Source organism: Pongo abelii, chromosome 15, assembly GCF_028885655.2.
Source record: "Pongo abelii isolate AG06213 chromosome 15, NHGRI_mPonAbe1-v2.0_pri, whole genome shotgun sequence".
Taxonomy (NCBI): domain Eukaryota; kingdom Metazoa; phylum Chordata; class Mammalia; order Primates; family Hominidae; genus Pongo; species Pongo abelii.
Window position 1 is genome coordinate 58,518,738 of NC_072000.2, and position 15,396 is coordinate 58,534,133.

General features: G+C 37.1%; 1 protein-coding gene across 1 annotated transcript; it reads right to left on the reverse strand.

Moving 5' to 3' along the window:
• Nucleotides 1-262: 262 nt before the first annotated feature.
• GMFB (glia maturation factor beta) lies at nt 263-15,170 on the reverse strand. The gene is given in 7 exon segments (NM_001133031.1): nt 263-3,941; nt 5,580-5,653; nt 6,668-6,750; nt 7,208-7,257; nt 7,947-7,996; nt 9,454-9,550; nt 15,043-15,170. Coding segments are annotated over 7 exon segments (429 nt in total). The 5' UTR covers nt 15,046-15,170; the 3' UTR covers nt 263-3,869.
• Nucleotides 15,171-15,396: the final 226 nt, after the last annotated feature.

Below are 15,396 nucleotides of genomic sequence, written 5' to 3' on the forward strand. Positions count from 1 at the left end.
TGAAAACAAGCGTTCATCGTTTGAAATAGCTCTGTCTGTCTCTACTACTGTTTACTGACATTTTCTACATTTTAGCATCAGACCAAGTTTTAGAAATTTTTATAACTTGATTATCTTCTCCTTCCACCAAGCTGCCAAATGACTCTTGTTTATTTTGCCTCTCAGTTTGTCCAGATAAAGTTTATGGCTCACACAAATCCAGCCAGGTAGATACCAGTAACTCCAAAGGGGGAAAGAGGTGAGTAAAAAAAAAAAGCTGGAAGTCTTTTAATGTTAACATTTTATTTAAACCAGTACAAGCACCATGCTTAACAAAAGACTGTCCAAAATAAACATGCAATATGAACTAGCAGAGACTGAAACCACAGCTTAAGGAGTTGTGCCAGTTGTTGGTTTTGTTAAACGATGACAGAGAACTGTTAAAATTCACAAGACTAAACCATTAATGTTTCAAGCCTCCTGAATGAGATTATCTTGGACCATCTAAATCAGTGGGAACTGCCCTGGCATGTTAATGATCTCAAACAATATTCAAGTAATTATATTTATATGAATCATACTCCAAAAAGCAATAAAATACAATTTGTATCACAACTTTACTGTATATGAGCACTGATTTGAAATGTCAAATGGCATAATAACAAATTTCTCAAGAACATTCAGCTTGGGACCATTGGTTTTAAGCGGTCTAGAAGATTACATTCTTCCAGAAATACAAAATAAGATTTGTCCAGAAATGTTTGAAACACATCCTCACAAAAGTTGTAATGGCTCAAACTCTATAAATTCCAGTATTATCAGTCTATTGAACAAATAGGGAAAGCAACCATAGTAAGAATACTTGAATTGATAGAATATGAGTTACTCTCTACTTCCACCAAATATCAGCATTTAAACTCTTATGAAAATATCTATTCATCACTAGTCCACATATGGATTAATGACATTGCTCAGGTTTTAAAAGCAGTCCAAACATTTTTTAAGTACATCTTCCTTAATATCTATATGGGTTGGGGGGAAACAGCCAAATTTAATTTGGCAATAAACTCCCCTAACTGGAAATTTTTAGCTAAAGTGTCAGACAAGGATACAGTTTATGGCTACATTTGACTCCTGAAAATAGGAGATAAAAACGGAGGGAAAAGTGCCGACACACATTTTGCCACACAGATTATTTAGTAATGACAGTAAAAAATTTAGCAACACACTCTTAAACAAGAGTATGTTTAACTGCACTAGGCATTTAGTAAACTTTTAGAACTAGACAATTTGAACATTTATTTTAGAAGTCAATTAAACAAAAACAGTCAACCAACTTTTTTCCTAATATAATTGCGTCAATACCAGAACAAAGTGATCACTATTCAAAACTCAAGACATTTTGGAATTTCAGCATAGTAACCTGAGAAGTTTTCTTCATATGTGTTTTTGTTGCCATGGAAACCACACTAAATAATACTGTGATTACCAGCTGGTTCTATTTTGACATTAGATGCCATGCAGAACTTACGCAGGGCCAACAATTTCAAAACTAACACTGACTTAGAAGACCATGAAGGAGGGTCCCAGGAAAAAAGCTGCTGCCAAAAAGGACTCAGATTTAAGGCTGAATGGGAATGGTTGTACCAGAAAGATAATGGAATGTAAAAACTGAAATTATGAAATCTGGAGTTATTATTTGGGAAATGGCAGAAAAAAAGACAGTAAATAGGAAACACACTTGAAAAGAACAATGCAAAATTTAGTAAGATGAAAGGGAAATCTATACAAATGTTTGAGAACACTTTAGAGCATGGGATTTGTAAATCTCCCCATAGGACAGATGGAATAAAAATGTCCTACTGATCCTCTAACCTCAATCTGTTGTCTTGCCAAAAACATGTTATTAATTAGGAGTCAGACAAGCTCAAAAAAGCATGGTTTATCACAGCTCTTTGCTCCTGTTAAAGAGAGTAGCGGAACTAAGAGTGCTAATGTATGGCAGGTCAATATTATCTGACATTATGGAGGACCTCCAAATTTAAAAATAAACAAAACTAAAACATGCAAGACAAAATAAGGAACTTCATTAAAAAATACATTCTTGCAGCACTAGTTTCTCTTATTGCTGCAAACCAGGTGAAACAAAACCTCATTTCCTTTATTCAAAAACATTTAAAACACTTTCCACTCACTTGGATTACATGTGCATTCCTACAGAATTATATGCATGTTATTCTCCAATATCAAAATACCTGTTTAAAGAATTTTTAAACTTCCTGGGTGAGTTTTCTCTTCTCTCTGGAAACTGGAATAAAGAATCTTTTCCCTCCAAGAACCAAAACAAACACCTACTCTAGCACTTCCTCATCTCCAACTTTCTATTGCTTCCTGACTTCTAAATTAGTGAAGCCAAACAGTGTTGGGAACAGAAGATGTTCTATTCAATATCGCAAAAATTCCAACTATCTTTACTTCTCACAGAAACCTCAAAAATAAAATGCAAAGAACATATGAATGGAAAACATGCCAAAATTTAAATTTTGCTAGTTTTGAGATGACTAAGATATTCTTAATATAAGAATACACTCACCAAGTTTGGTTAGTCTTTAGAGTCTCTAGACCTATTATCAAATTAATGTTTAATGATTACTTATGTATTTGTTTTTACAAGTATGCCAAATATCAGAATCCTTGCTTTATGCCAAGAGTACCATCATCTAATAAGACTGGTTTAGTTAACTATTCAGGCATCCAGTTCAGAATATCTTCTGACATTTAGGATATAAGATGTGATTGCTATTGAAGTGTTAATGTTATTAACTATGGCCAAAGTTTTAAGATTAATTTTTTCCTATGGCACAAAACTAATCACAAGTATACTCAAAATTATAACTCTCGACTGCCATATATTCACCAATGCAAGCAGATAGTTGGAATTTTTAAAATATGAAGTTGATTTTATTACAAATTTCAGATATACACATTAGAAAATTATTTTATTTGGACACTTTAAAAAAGTATTAATTTCACCAAATCTGGAATACTGGCAGTGTAAAAGTCTTAAACTAACTTTAAAGCTAACAAATCAAAGGCACAGTATTAACACATTTAAAATAATTAGTGTTCACAGGACATTAAGAGGTGCTTTATAAATAAAGTGTTATTAACCTAGATTTAAAACTGTCTAGAAATGACATAAAAGGAATGAAGCCCTTGATTATTACAACCCACCAATTTCTAAGACTAAGATGCTATAAGGAGAAAAGCTAACAGTCATAATTCTATCATAAAATCTAACTCCTGACCTTAAAAATGAGTGATTGATGAACATAGTTTCTAGACTTGATTAAAAAGATACAGGAAACCAAAGAAGATACAGAATTTATCAATGTACTTGTAATGCAGGTTACACTAAATTATTCATGGCTCAATACTGGGTCACTCAAGTCTTTGACCCCAAATGAATTTCAATGATTTGACAAGTGATAATATGCTATTTTCATAAATAAATTGCTAATATCCAGTATTTGTCAAAAGGAGGCAACTGTTGTCTCTCACAATCTAATATATCCACTTTCCAATGGTGTCTGTAAATAGTAACAAATTCTGAACCATAAGTTATAGAAATTAGTCACAAGAGTGCAAAAAATCCCTGGAGAAAAGTAGTCCACCTAACAATTACCAATATAAGGAAACACTTTACAAAGTTTCATTACTATGAAGATGATTTCCTCTTTGTTCAAATTTTGCACAAATGAAGAATTTTTCTTTACTGCAGGAAACAAACTGTAAGTAACAGTGCATTTTTAGGCATAAATAAGTATTTATGTCTGGTTCCAGTATGGTCAGGTTAATACATAAATACTTTAGAAACACAGAAGTTCACATTAGTGGAAAAATCCAAGTTTCTCACGTAACCATTCTTCAGTTAGGTCTTCAGTATTTCTTATTTCGAATACCTTTAAAAAAGAAAAAAAAAAACTTGGGTCATACTTTGACACTCCAAAAAAGAAAAAAAAGACAAATATTTGAGTTTTTTTAAAATGTATTTGAGTATTATATACCAAATTATTTTTAGTTATATATTTGAGTATTAAATACCAAATTCTGCTTCCTTTCATATTGTTCATGACTTAACCTATGTAAATCAGATATACCTTTTAGGTAGAACTTCACTTCTTTTAAATGCTAAGTACTCAGTTACCAAAGTACAGCAATCAAGACAACATGAAATCAAAACTCTCCCAAAAGCACAAATCTACAAATAGTCTAAAAGAGCAGTTCTGTAAATCTTATCTCCTAGAAGACATCCCAAGTATACACAACTAAAATCAATCTAGTTAGGAACTGAGGAACATACGCTGGTCTTCCGGAGTCTGAATGTCAAATGGAAATATCGGATGGAGATGGAGATCAGCCACAAATCTCTAGCAAGAATCTGAATCAGGCCCAGAAAGCATAATGGCTATAGAAAAGCAACGTATTACAGCAGAAAGGATGGAATTTGGAGCCAGATGTGAATCCTAAGTCCTAGACAGAGCTAAATCCTAGCTCTGTCTAAATTTACTGTTATGCAACCTTGAGCAAGTCATTCACCCACTGGGTCTGTTTTCCTATCTACAGAATATCTCACAGGGCTGTTGTAAGGATTCAGTGAGATTATCTGTAAAAGTAACTTGTAAACTGTAATATCTCAACTTCAGCACTGTAGGGCATCCCCAGGATTAGAACAGACTTGAGGCTGTTAACAGCTCCTTCTTAACCGCCCAAACCATTAGAGCAACTCCAGTGTTCCTGTGTTACAAATTAGGAAAAAGTAATGTCTATAAAGCAGTGGTAACAATCGCCTGGGCTAAGGGGAAACAGCAGAGGGCACTTAAAGGCATTTCAGAGTTGATTAGTAAGCACCCAAGGGGAAAATACTGATGCTGTTCTTAAAATAAAACTTGAAAGGAAATACTGTCTAACAAAGTTTTAGCAATATAATATTCTATTTCAAAACCTTAACTGCATATACTTTTTCAATTCAAACTAATATGTGGAAGTTAAATAAAGTTTGAGAACCAAGTACCTCTCTTAACTTTAACTTTCAAAAATACCATAAAATAGGGACATGTTAAATCTTAAAGCAAGTTCTCATATAAAACAGAATGTTCTAACTTTATTAATATTCTTAACAATTTTATATTTGGAAACAATACAATTAACTGCATAATACTGAATTCCAGCACAGAACTCGGTTCATTTTAGACAATGGTAAAGGGTTCCGAGAAACTTCAATGCTGACCTTTATCTATTAGAAATTATCTTATGGCAGAAAAAATAACTCTGAATAGATTTAATAGTTACAGTGGCTTTCTAAAACTGCCTATATTTTGAATGTGATTTCTTCCAATCAACTTATTCAAAAAATACACTTTGGTTCAAACGCTTCTATCTCATTCTATTTCCAGTTAACAAAAAGCTTTGGCTAACTTACTAATCTGGTCTACATAACTTCACCTGCATAAAAAATACTCCTTTAGACTATTTTAGCTATTCCTTTATAGTCTAAAGGAAAATATTGTCTCAACAAGTAAGTCAAATATAAATACCACCTTGGTTAGTTCAGCTGTCTGGACTAGCTTATTCTTACTTCCAGCATACATCATCTGTTGTTCAGGCTTACATCCTGGAAAAGAGAGATTAGTGTAGAAATGAGACACAGATTTTGAGAAAGTTATGGGTTATCATTATTTTTATTTTTTAAAATGACACATTTAGGATTTCCTTTGCTATTGAGTTTACAGAATACATATGGGTTGTATTTTGAGTCTTACATTGCACACTGCCTACAGAAAGAGACAGTTAAGTTATAAATAAACAAGAACAAGTCTACAGGTTGGCAAAAATAAAGATTCTAGACATTTGTAGATCCTGACTTCTAGAGCCTTGCAAATAATTAAAAACTTTCTGCACTATCTTAACTTTGACACTAAATATCAAGATCAATTTTATGGATGACTAAAATATACAAGGTTTTGGGATGCTAGTGGACCAGTAGGACAGGGAGATCTGCTCTGATAAAAGTTTCACTCTGCCGATATATTAAGTTAAAAATATACTGCAGTATATTTTGAGTGGGAAGTAAATTATACAAATTATAAAGTTTGGAGAATAGCTCAGTGAGTGCAGTTTTTATTGCAGGCCTGAACAGTGGTGATAGAAGTTCTGGTGATAATGAATTCCTTAAATATCAGTAACCCATTTTAATACCCAATGTAAATTACTGTAGGACCATTCTCAAGATTATAAGCATATCACTGTTAACTACTATTTAAAAGAAACACAAATATATACAATTATATGTGAAGTTCACATTTTTATAAGATTAAAATATAAAAAGAAAATACTTCTGATATATTAAAATGTCATCACATTTCAAAATCCTTAAAATATATGTATGATTTGAGTCAACAATTACACATCTAGAAATTTACCCTAAGAAAATAAGTTCTAAGAGATGATGCTTCATTCTTTCTAGAGATGCATGCACACAGGCACATGGACACACACAGACACAGACCCTCCTCAATTTAGGTTATTCAACAATGTCCATCTTTAAAAACAGCATAAAATTTGTCCAGTATAAAATGGTTTAATTGGATCTAAGCCAAATATGTGTTATTTAAAGAAATTCACTTACCAACAGGACTGGAGAAAATAAAGCACAGAGGATATGAAACTCTTCCATCATCATGTTGATATTTATAACTATACACAATGAAGGTTTTTCTCAAGTTAAAGAAACTAAAGTTACTGCTCTCAGACAGGTATTTACCAACACCTGGGGAGCTACTGGGCTGCAAGTTTCTGTCCTATTCTTTTAGGCCACACCTTCATTATTATTTTTCCACAAAATTAAATGGGTCCCAAGGATAAGTTATAAAATCACATAATCTCTCAAAAAATTTAACTTTTTAAAGTACAAGTTTAATATAGATTATTTTATTCTCAATTTTTATTGTACACATGTTATAATAAAGGAAATAGTTTAAAAAAGAAAATTATTCATCCCACGCACAAACCAACTTTTCATTTTTCTTAGTCTAGTATACACATACATATTTTAATTTGGCTGTGATCATGACACAGAAGGATACTTTTAGATGTTTAACAAATGAGCTCACAAACAGGTCTGACCACTAAAGAAAATAAATCTTTTAAAGCACTAAGAAAAGGATATCGAGGTTGTCGTTCAGGTAGTTCATCTTTAAGTTCATCTGGTGAAATGCCCTGGCACCACAGAGAAAAACAACTTTTAAACATTTTCTTACCCATAAGTCCTTAAGAGATACACCAAGCACCCATTCTACTAACAGTTATAAATTTATTACCACGTTACAAAATAAAATTTTATCTTACTAAATTATACATAAACTCAGGTGACTAAATTCTCAATCCAATCAAAGCCTCCTTCTGCCCACTTGGTTTCGTTCCATTTATTAAGTAAATATGGGGCTGGGAGGCACAGATTCTATGCTTATGTTCCAGCTGTCAGGAAATACTGAATGACATAAGCTAGTATCTTAGCGGAAAGAAACAATGTCTGATTTCAGAAAAAAGAATTGAATTCTTTTTACTCTAGTTACTTAATTTGACAAACCAGATATTTAAATTGTAGCGTTTTAGGTTTTAAGTACTAGTCAAGCAACTTAGAAGCAAGTTACAAAGTTGACTCACTTCTTACTCAGTATACGACCCCAGCTTATACCACTTATTACACTGGACTTCACTAATGCTTTTAAACAAGGTAGTTAAATTAGCAACATAACATACTACACAATTAGCACATGCTTTTATGCATAATGAGCATGTATTTAAAGGAGGTTCAAGATTCGTTTTAGAAGCACATGTAACTAATATAGCATCTTTTGAAAAATAATTACTTAACTATAAAATTGTATTTAGTTCATTGAACAAACCTCAAGCTCCTCATCCAGTACCACCAGGCGTTTATCCTTGTCAATCTTCACTAAAATAAAAATCAAGTATGAGTAAGCTGGGATTCTAACGTGACCTTGATCTACCCAACCCACACAATCTCAGCCTTTTTTCGGACATCTAAAATTAAAACATCAAGAAACACAGGCATATAACTAATTCACAGTTTTAGTTTATGGTTTATTAGCTTTGCTTTTCAAGCAGTCAGCTTTTGAAAGCTTTTACCCATAATTCTCAGTAACTAATTTGCTTATTTAGCACTTGTTGTTAATTTCTTACATTTCCTGTGTATATGAAGAACTTTGTAACTCAAATGCAACTTCTAGATAATAAGAAAAAGCCTGAAAGGGTAACTGTAACTGAGATTGGTCCATATGCAACATGGTCAGAACTGCAAGGGAAAAAGTGCCTGATCAGGGATCAAAATAGAGAAACCTCAAAATTCCTGGCTTCTCCAAGGTCAGGATTTCATGGCACAGTATCATTATTCTGAGAAAGTGAATAACCAAATAGAAGTGATATCTACATTCAAATATATCTAATGTAATCCAAAGCTAAATCAAAATAAGTTTAGATACTCTATGCCTCTATTCTTTCCTGTTAGTCTGGCAAAGTTGACCGTGTTTGGTTTTGCACCAATCTGATAGTAAATCTTGTGAAATATAATATAATCTCAAATAGTTTCAGCTTTTGCAGTAAAATGGTACTAACACACATTTTCACTTTTTTTTTTCACTTTTAAGAACCATATGTCGACACTGCAGTATTTATTTGTAATGAAATCAGAATTCATGACAAGTTGTCATGACCTCTGATTAAATCACATCTGCCAGATGCATCTCTGTTAAGCATGGTCTCTAGAGTTTTACATTTTCACCCCCTCATCCTTTCCTCATCTTTCTAAATCACTACCTACATATTAAATACTGCCTATGAATACAAGGGAAATCTGCATGTCAGATATAGCTCACAGTGGGAGAAGCAATATGCAAATCACTTTTTCCATTTTCAGAAGTCAGTGCCAGTGCCAGTTAAAAGTACTCTTCCTGAAACCAGAGTTCAAATCTACAACTGGAATAATGCCCAAAGTCACTATGCACACAATGCTGAACTTTGTCATTTTAGGTGTAGGCAAAGGTTTCTGTCTGAGAATGAATGGCCAGGCTATTTTTAGTCCTCCAAGAAGGATGGGTTGGATGGGTCACTGCAGATGAGAATCCTCATTACCCAAGGACCAAGACGATCGCCTTTTCCAGAGCTGTACAGGCAGCTGATAAAAGGACTATGGGGGAGGTGGGACAATCCACCTCTGTTCTGTGACATTAGAATTAGCTGTTACTTATTTTTTAAAGTGATCTAAAGGTGGTGGTGGGGAAATGAAACAGAGGAAGTAACATTGCTTTCCAAGGGTTCAGTTCATTCAATGTAGCTACAAGATTAAAAACAAATTAAGACCATGTAACTTTGAGGCAATCACTTTTAGCTTACTTATAATAGCAGCGTTGTTCGTTTCTTTGCGAAAACGAAACTTTCTCAGCTTTTCCACTAAATCTTCGGCAACATCACAAACAACCAAAGACTCACTCTATAAAAGAAAAAAAAACACATACAAAATGCCATGACTTCAATATATGTTAAAGTTATGAAACCTAATACTTTTATAATGCATACTGACATTCACAAATGTCAATTAAGTGAAAGCATTAAAGTAAATACATGAACACTTAAAAGAACTTTAAAATCAACCAACCTTTGGATCTACATTGCTTAATCCTATACATTTGTTAATCTCATATATGTAAGGTATACTTTAACTTTCTCTTTGGCTAATGAATGTCTCAAAAACCACACACATAATAATGTGCAATGTCATCAGAACTGGAGAGGAAGGGAAGAATATGGGGAAAGTCAAGAATCACTGCTGTTAGAAAGGAAGTCAAGCATACTATTTTTACACAGTGAAGAATAAGAAAATAATCTGATTATACTTAGAATAAATAAATTATTTTTTGTCCTCACAATTACAGGGGAAAAAAAAACAATACAAGTAACGAAAGTGTTAAAAACCCCATAAGAGTAAAAACCAATAATATTTTGGCCGGGCGTGGTGGCTCACGCTTGTAATCCCAGCACTTTGGGAGGCCGAGGCGGGCGGATCACGAGGTCAAGAGATCGAAACCATCTTGGCCAAAATGGTGAAACCCTGTCTCTACTAAAAATACAAAAATTAGCTGGGCATGGTGGTGCGTGCCTGTAGCCCCAGCTACTTGGGAGGCTGCGGCAGGAGAATGGCTTGAACCCGGGAGGTGAAGGTTGCAATGAGCCGAGATCGCACCATTGCACTCCAGCCTGGGCAACAAAGCCAGACTCTGTCTCAAAAAAAAAAAAAAGGAACCAATAATATTTTAATATTATAATTAAATGATTATAGAGATATAAAAAGGAGCTACTAAGAATGTGCAAAAGAAATAAAAGCAGAGACAAAAAGAAACACTGCAATTGATACCACAGAAATACAAAGAATCATTAGAGACTACTATGAACACTATAACAAAATGGAAAACCTGGAAGCAATGGATAAATTCTTGGACACACACAATCTACCAAGACTCAACCATGAAGAAATAGAAAACCTGAACAAACCAATAATGAGTAACGAGACTGAAACAGTAATAAAGTCTCTCATCAAAGAAAAACTCAGGATCTGACGGCTTCACTGCTGAATTCTACCAAAGATTTAAAACACCACTTCTACTCAAACTATTCAAAAAAATTGAAGGGGAGAACATACCTCCAAGCTCATTCTACAAGAACAGCATTACCCTGATACCACAACCAGACAAGTATACAACAAAAAAAAGAAAACTATAGGTCAATATTCTTGATGAACATAGATGCAAAAATCCTTAACAAAATACTAGAAAACCAGATGCAACAACACATTAAAAAGATCATTCACCGTGATCAAGTGGGATTATCCCAGGGATGTAAGAATGGTTCAACATGGGCAAATCAATAAATGTGATACATTACATTAACAGAATAACAAAAATCGTATCATTTCAAGAGATGCTGAAAAAACATTTGATAAAATTCAACATCCTTTCATGATAAAAACCCTCAACAAATTGGGTATAGAAAGAACACACCTCAAAACAATAAACGCCATATATGACAAACCCACAGCTGACAGCATACTAAATGGGGAAAAACTGAAAGCCTTTACTCTTAAGTTCTGGAGTAAGACAAGGATGCCCAATTGTACCACTTTTATTCAACATAGTACTGGGAGTCCTAGCCAGAGCAGTTAGGGAAGAGAAAGAAATAAAAGACATCCAAGTTAGAAAAAAAGAAGTCAAATTATCCTTGTTTACGACAACATGATATTATATTTAGAAAAAGCTAAAGACTCCATTAAAAAAAAAAAAACTGTTAGAGCTGATAAATGAATTCAGTAAAGTTTAGGATACAAAATCAACATACAAAAATCAGTAGCATTTATATACAACAACAGGAAACAATCTGAAAAAGAAATCAAGAAAGCAATCTCGCTTACAATAGCTATAAAAAATTTAGGAATAAATTTAACCAAAGAAGTGACAGATCTCTACAATGAAAATTGTAAAACACTGATGAAAGAAATTGAAGAGAACATAGAAAAATGGAAAGATTCCAAGCTCATGGATTACGAGACATAATATTGTTAAAATGTCCATACTAACCCAAAGTGATGTACGGATTCAATGTAATCCCCATCAAAATACCAACGACATGCTTAACAGCAACAGAGAAAAGATCCTAAAATTTGTAAGGAGTCACAAAAGACTGTGAATAGCCAAAGCAACCCTCAGCAAAAAGAACAAAGCTGGAGGCATCGTAGTACCTCAAAATATACTACAAAACAATAGTTACCAAAACAGCATGATCCTGGCATAAAACCACACACACAGGCCAATGAAACAAAATATAGAACCCAGAAGTAAATCCACACATTTATAGCCAACTCATTTTGGACAAAGATGCCAAAAACATACACTGGGGAAAGGACACTCTCTCCAATAAATGGTGCTGGGAAAACCAGATAGCTATATGCAGAATAAAACCAGACCCTGGGCCGGGCACAGTGGCTCACGCCTGTAATCCCAGTACTTTGGGAGGCTGAGGCGGGCAGATCATGAGGTCAGGAGTTCGAGACCAGCCTGGCTAACATGGTGAAACCCCGTCTCTACTAAAAATACAAAAATTAGCTGGGCATGGTGGCAAGCGCATATAAACCCAGCTACTCGAGAGGCTGAGGCAGGAGAATCGCTTGAACCCGGGAGGCGGAGGTTGCAGTGAGCCGAGACTGCACCACTGCACTCTAGCCTGGCGACAGAGCCAGACTCCATCTCAAAAACAAAAAAACAAAAACAAACAGACTCCAACTCTCAGCATACACAAAAATCAAATCAAAATGGATTAAAGACTTAAATGTAAGATCTGAAACCATACAACCACTAGAAGAAAACACTGGGCAATTGCTTCAGGACATTGGTCTGGGCAAAGATTTTTTTGAGTAAGACCTCAAAAGCACAGACAACTAAAGCAAAATAGACAAATGAGATCATATTAAGCTAAAAAGCTTCTGAGAGGACAGAAAACAATCAACGAGTGGAGAGACAATCTACAGAATGGGAGAAAATATCTGCAAATTCTCCACTCAACAAAGGATTAATAATCAGAATATACAAGGATCTCAAACAACTCAATAGCAAAAAATTCCAATTTAGTCCTAATAATAGTTAACATGTATCAGACCCTATGAGAGAGAAACACTGTTACATCCTTTACATAGATTCCTCTTTATGCTCAAAACAATCTCACGAAACAGATACTATTATTACTCCCATTTTGCAAGCAACTAACGTTTAGAGAGGTTAAGTATGTTTCCCCAATTACATAGCTAGTGGAGCCAGGATTCAACCCAGGCAGCCTATCTTAACTCACTCTCTCTCTCTTAACCACTACAAAGGAGGTGGTGACAGATTGGATATTGGGGGTGGGGGTGGGGTGTGAGTAAGCAAAAAAAAGGGTTACCAAGATAACTCCTAGACTTCTGGCTGGTATAACAGATTGTCTTGTATAACAGACAGAAGACCAGGTTTGAGGAGAAAGGGCATGAGTTCTACTTTGGACAAACTGAGGTGGCTTTGAGGAGACCAAGTGGAGGAAAAGCTTCCCAGAGTAATGGTAACTAAATATTGAAATATTAATATATAGATCTGGGGCCGGGCGCGGTAGCTCACGTCTGTAATCTCAACACTTTGGGAGGCCGGGGCAGGTGGATCACTTGAGGTCAGGAGATGGAGACCATCCTGGCTAACACAGTGAAACCCCGTCTCTACTAAAAATACAAAATTAGGGCTGGGCACGGTGGCTCACGCCTGTAATCCCAGCACTTTGGGAGGCCGAGGCCGGTGGATCACGAGGTCAGGAGACCGAGACCATCCTGGCTAACACGGTGAAACCCCGTCTGTACTAAAAATACAAAAACAAAATTAGCCGGGCGTGGTGGCGGGAGCCTGTAGTCCCAGCTACTCGGGAGGCTGAGGCGGGAGAACGAACGGCGTGAACCCGGGAGGCGGAGCTTGCAGTGAGCGGAGATCGCGCCACTGCACTCCAGCCTAGGCGACAGAGCGAGACTCCATCTCAAAACAAACAAACAAACAAAACAAAATTAGCCGGGCGTGGTGGCACACGCCTGTAATCCCAGCTACTTGGGAGGCTGAGGCAGGAGAACTGCTTGAACCTGGGAGGCGGAGGTTGCAGTGGGCCGAGATCGCGCCATTGCACTTCAGCCTGGGCAACAAGAGTGAAACTCCGTCTCAAAGAAAAAAAAGCACATACAGATCTGGATTGGATCTCAGAAGCAAGGTCTTCTGAGCTGTAAATTCACAAGTCATCTGAATATAGATGGTAACTGAAGCCATAGTTTAGGATAAAGAATACAGAATGGAAAATGAAGGATTAGGATGAAGCCTGGGACTCCTTCGAGCATTGTCCAGGGAAAGGAGAATAGTCTGCAAGGGAAACAGAAGGACCAATAGGAGAAGTAGGAGGAGCTCCGTATCCCAGAAGCTAAGGGGGAAGAACGAAGGAAGAGAATGCTTCAAAAACAAGAGAGTGTAACACTCTGGAATGCAGCTGAAAGGTCAGAGAAGATGAAAACTGAAAAGAATCCATTCGATTCGGTGACCATGACAAGATCTATTCGATGAAAGTGGGTTGAGAATTGAGTGGATGGGTCACAGAGAGCAGTGTTTTGTTGTTTCTAATGAAATTTACGCATATTTAAAAACCTAATGGGATGGATCCAAAAGATCCTTGATGGCGATTTATTTAATTCTCCACTTTATTTTTATGCTTGGGGTCCATCCCATGTAAGAACAGAAGCCATAGCCCCCAGAACCAACAAAACTACAGCTATTGACAATTACTTTAAGGCCCAATGCCAAAGCTTTGGGTCGAAAGGTTTCCAACTGCCATAGGAAAGCAAAGATAAGGAGAAATCCTCTGTAGGAAGCTAGGGAAAGGAGCAGACAGAAAGAAGCTAAGGTGAGGCCGACAGAATTCAATAAGAATTCGAGTCCTCCCCCAAAACGCCGCCAGGTGGAAGATGCTCGGGGCCCACCAACTCCTGGAACCTGGCCACGGCCCTGGCAGGGAAAGCGGGATTTGGGGGAGCCCTCCGATAGAGCAGACCTCTTTCCCTCCAACCTACAGCTCAGAAGCTGAAGCCCTCCATCCAGAAGGGCCTGGCGAGGGGCCTCCCCAACCCCCCTGCTCGTGGCCGCACCCTAGTCCCATTGCCCGCTGGGCGGGTCCACCCCGGGCCCAGCTGGAAGATGCTGCCTGAGGCGCGCCGGCGGCGGCAGAGGCCAAGTACTCTGGCTGTGGGCACTGGCCAGCTGCTGGGGGCGGAAGCGGCTGCCGAGCCCTCCCGGGCGCTGCCCGCCGCCGCCGGCTCCGGAAACCGGGAAAACCCGGCTGGCCGGCTCGCCCAGCCCTCCGGCCCCCGCCCTCCTAGCGGCAACTCACCATTTTCCTTCCGGCCGTCAGCGGCCTGTCGCCTTCACTCGGGCGCCTTTAAGAATGGCACGGCGGCCGCCTCCCTTCCTGCCCCGGCGCCTGGCCCAGTCGCCCCCACCTATCAACGCGGCCTCAGCGGGCCGGCACGTGACGGCGGACGGCAAAAGGCGCGGCTCAAAATTAGGCAGAATGCGATCGCCTCTTTTTTTTTTTTTTTTTTTTTTTCTTTTCCCTGCGCCCTCTAGAGGAGGACGCTCTGCCTGGCTGCAAGTGAGAAACAAACCCAAGGTGCATACTTAAAAGTCATGCCAGTTCTCCGGACGTTTTTCACAGTCTTCAAGCTCTGAGAGCATGTTAATGGTG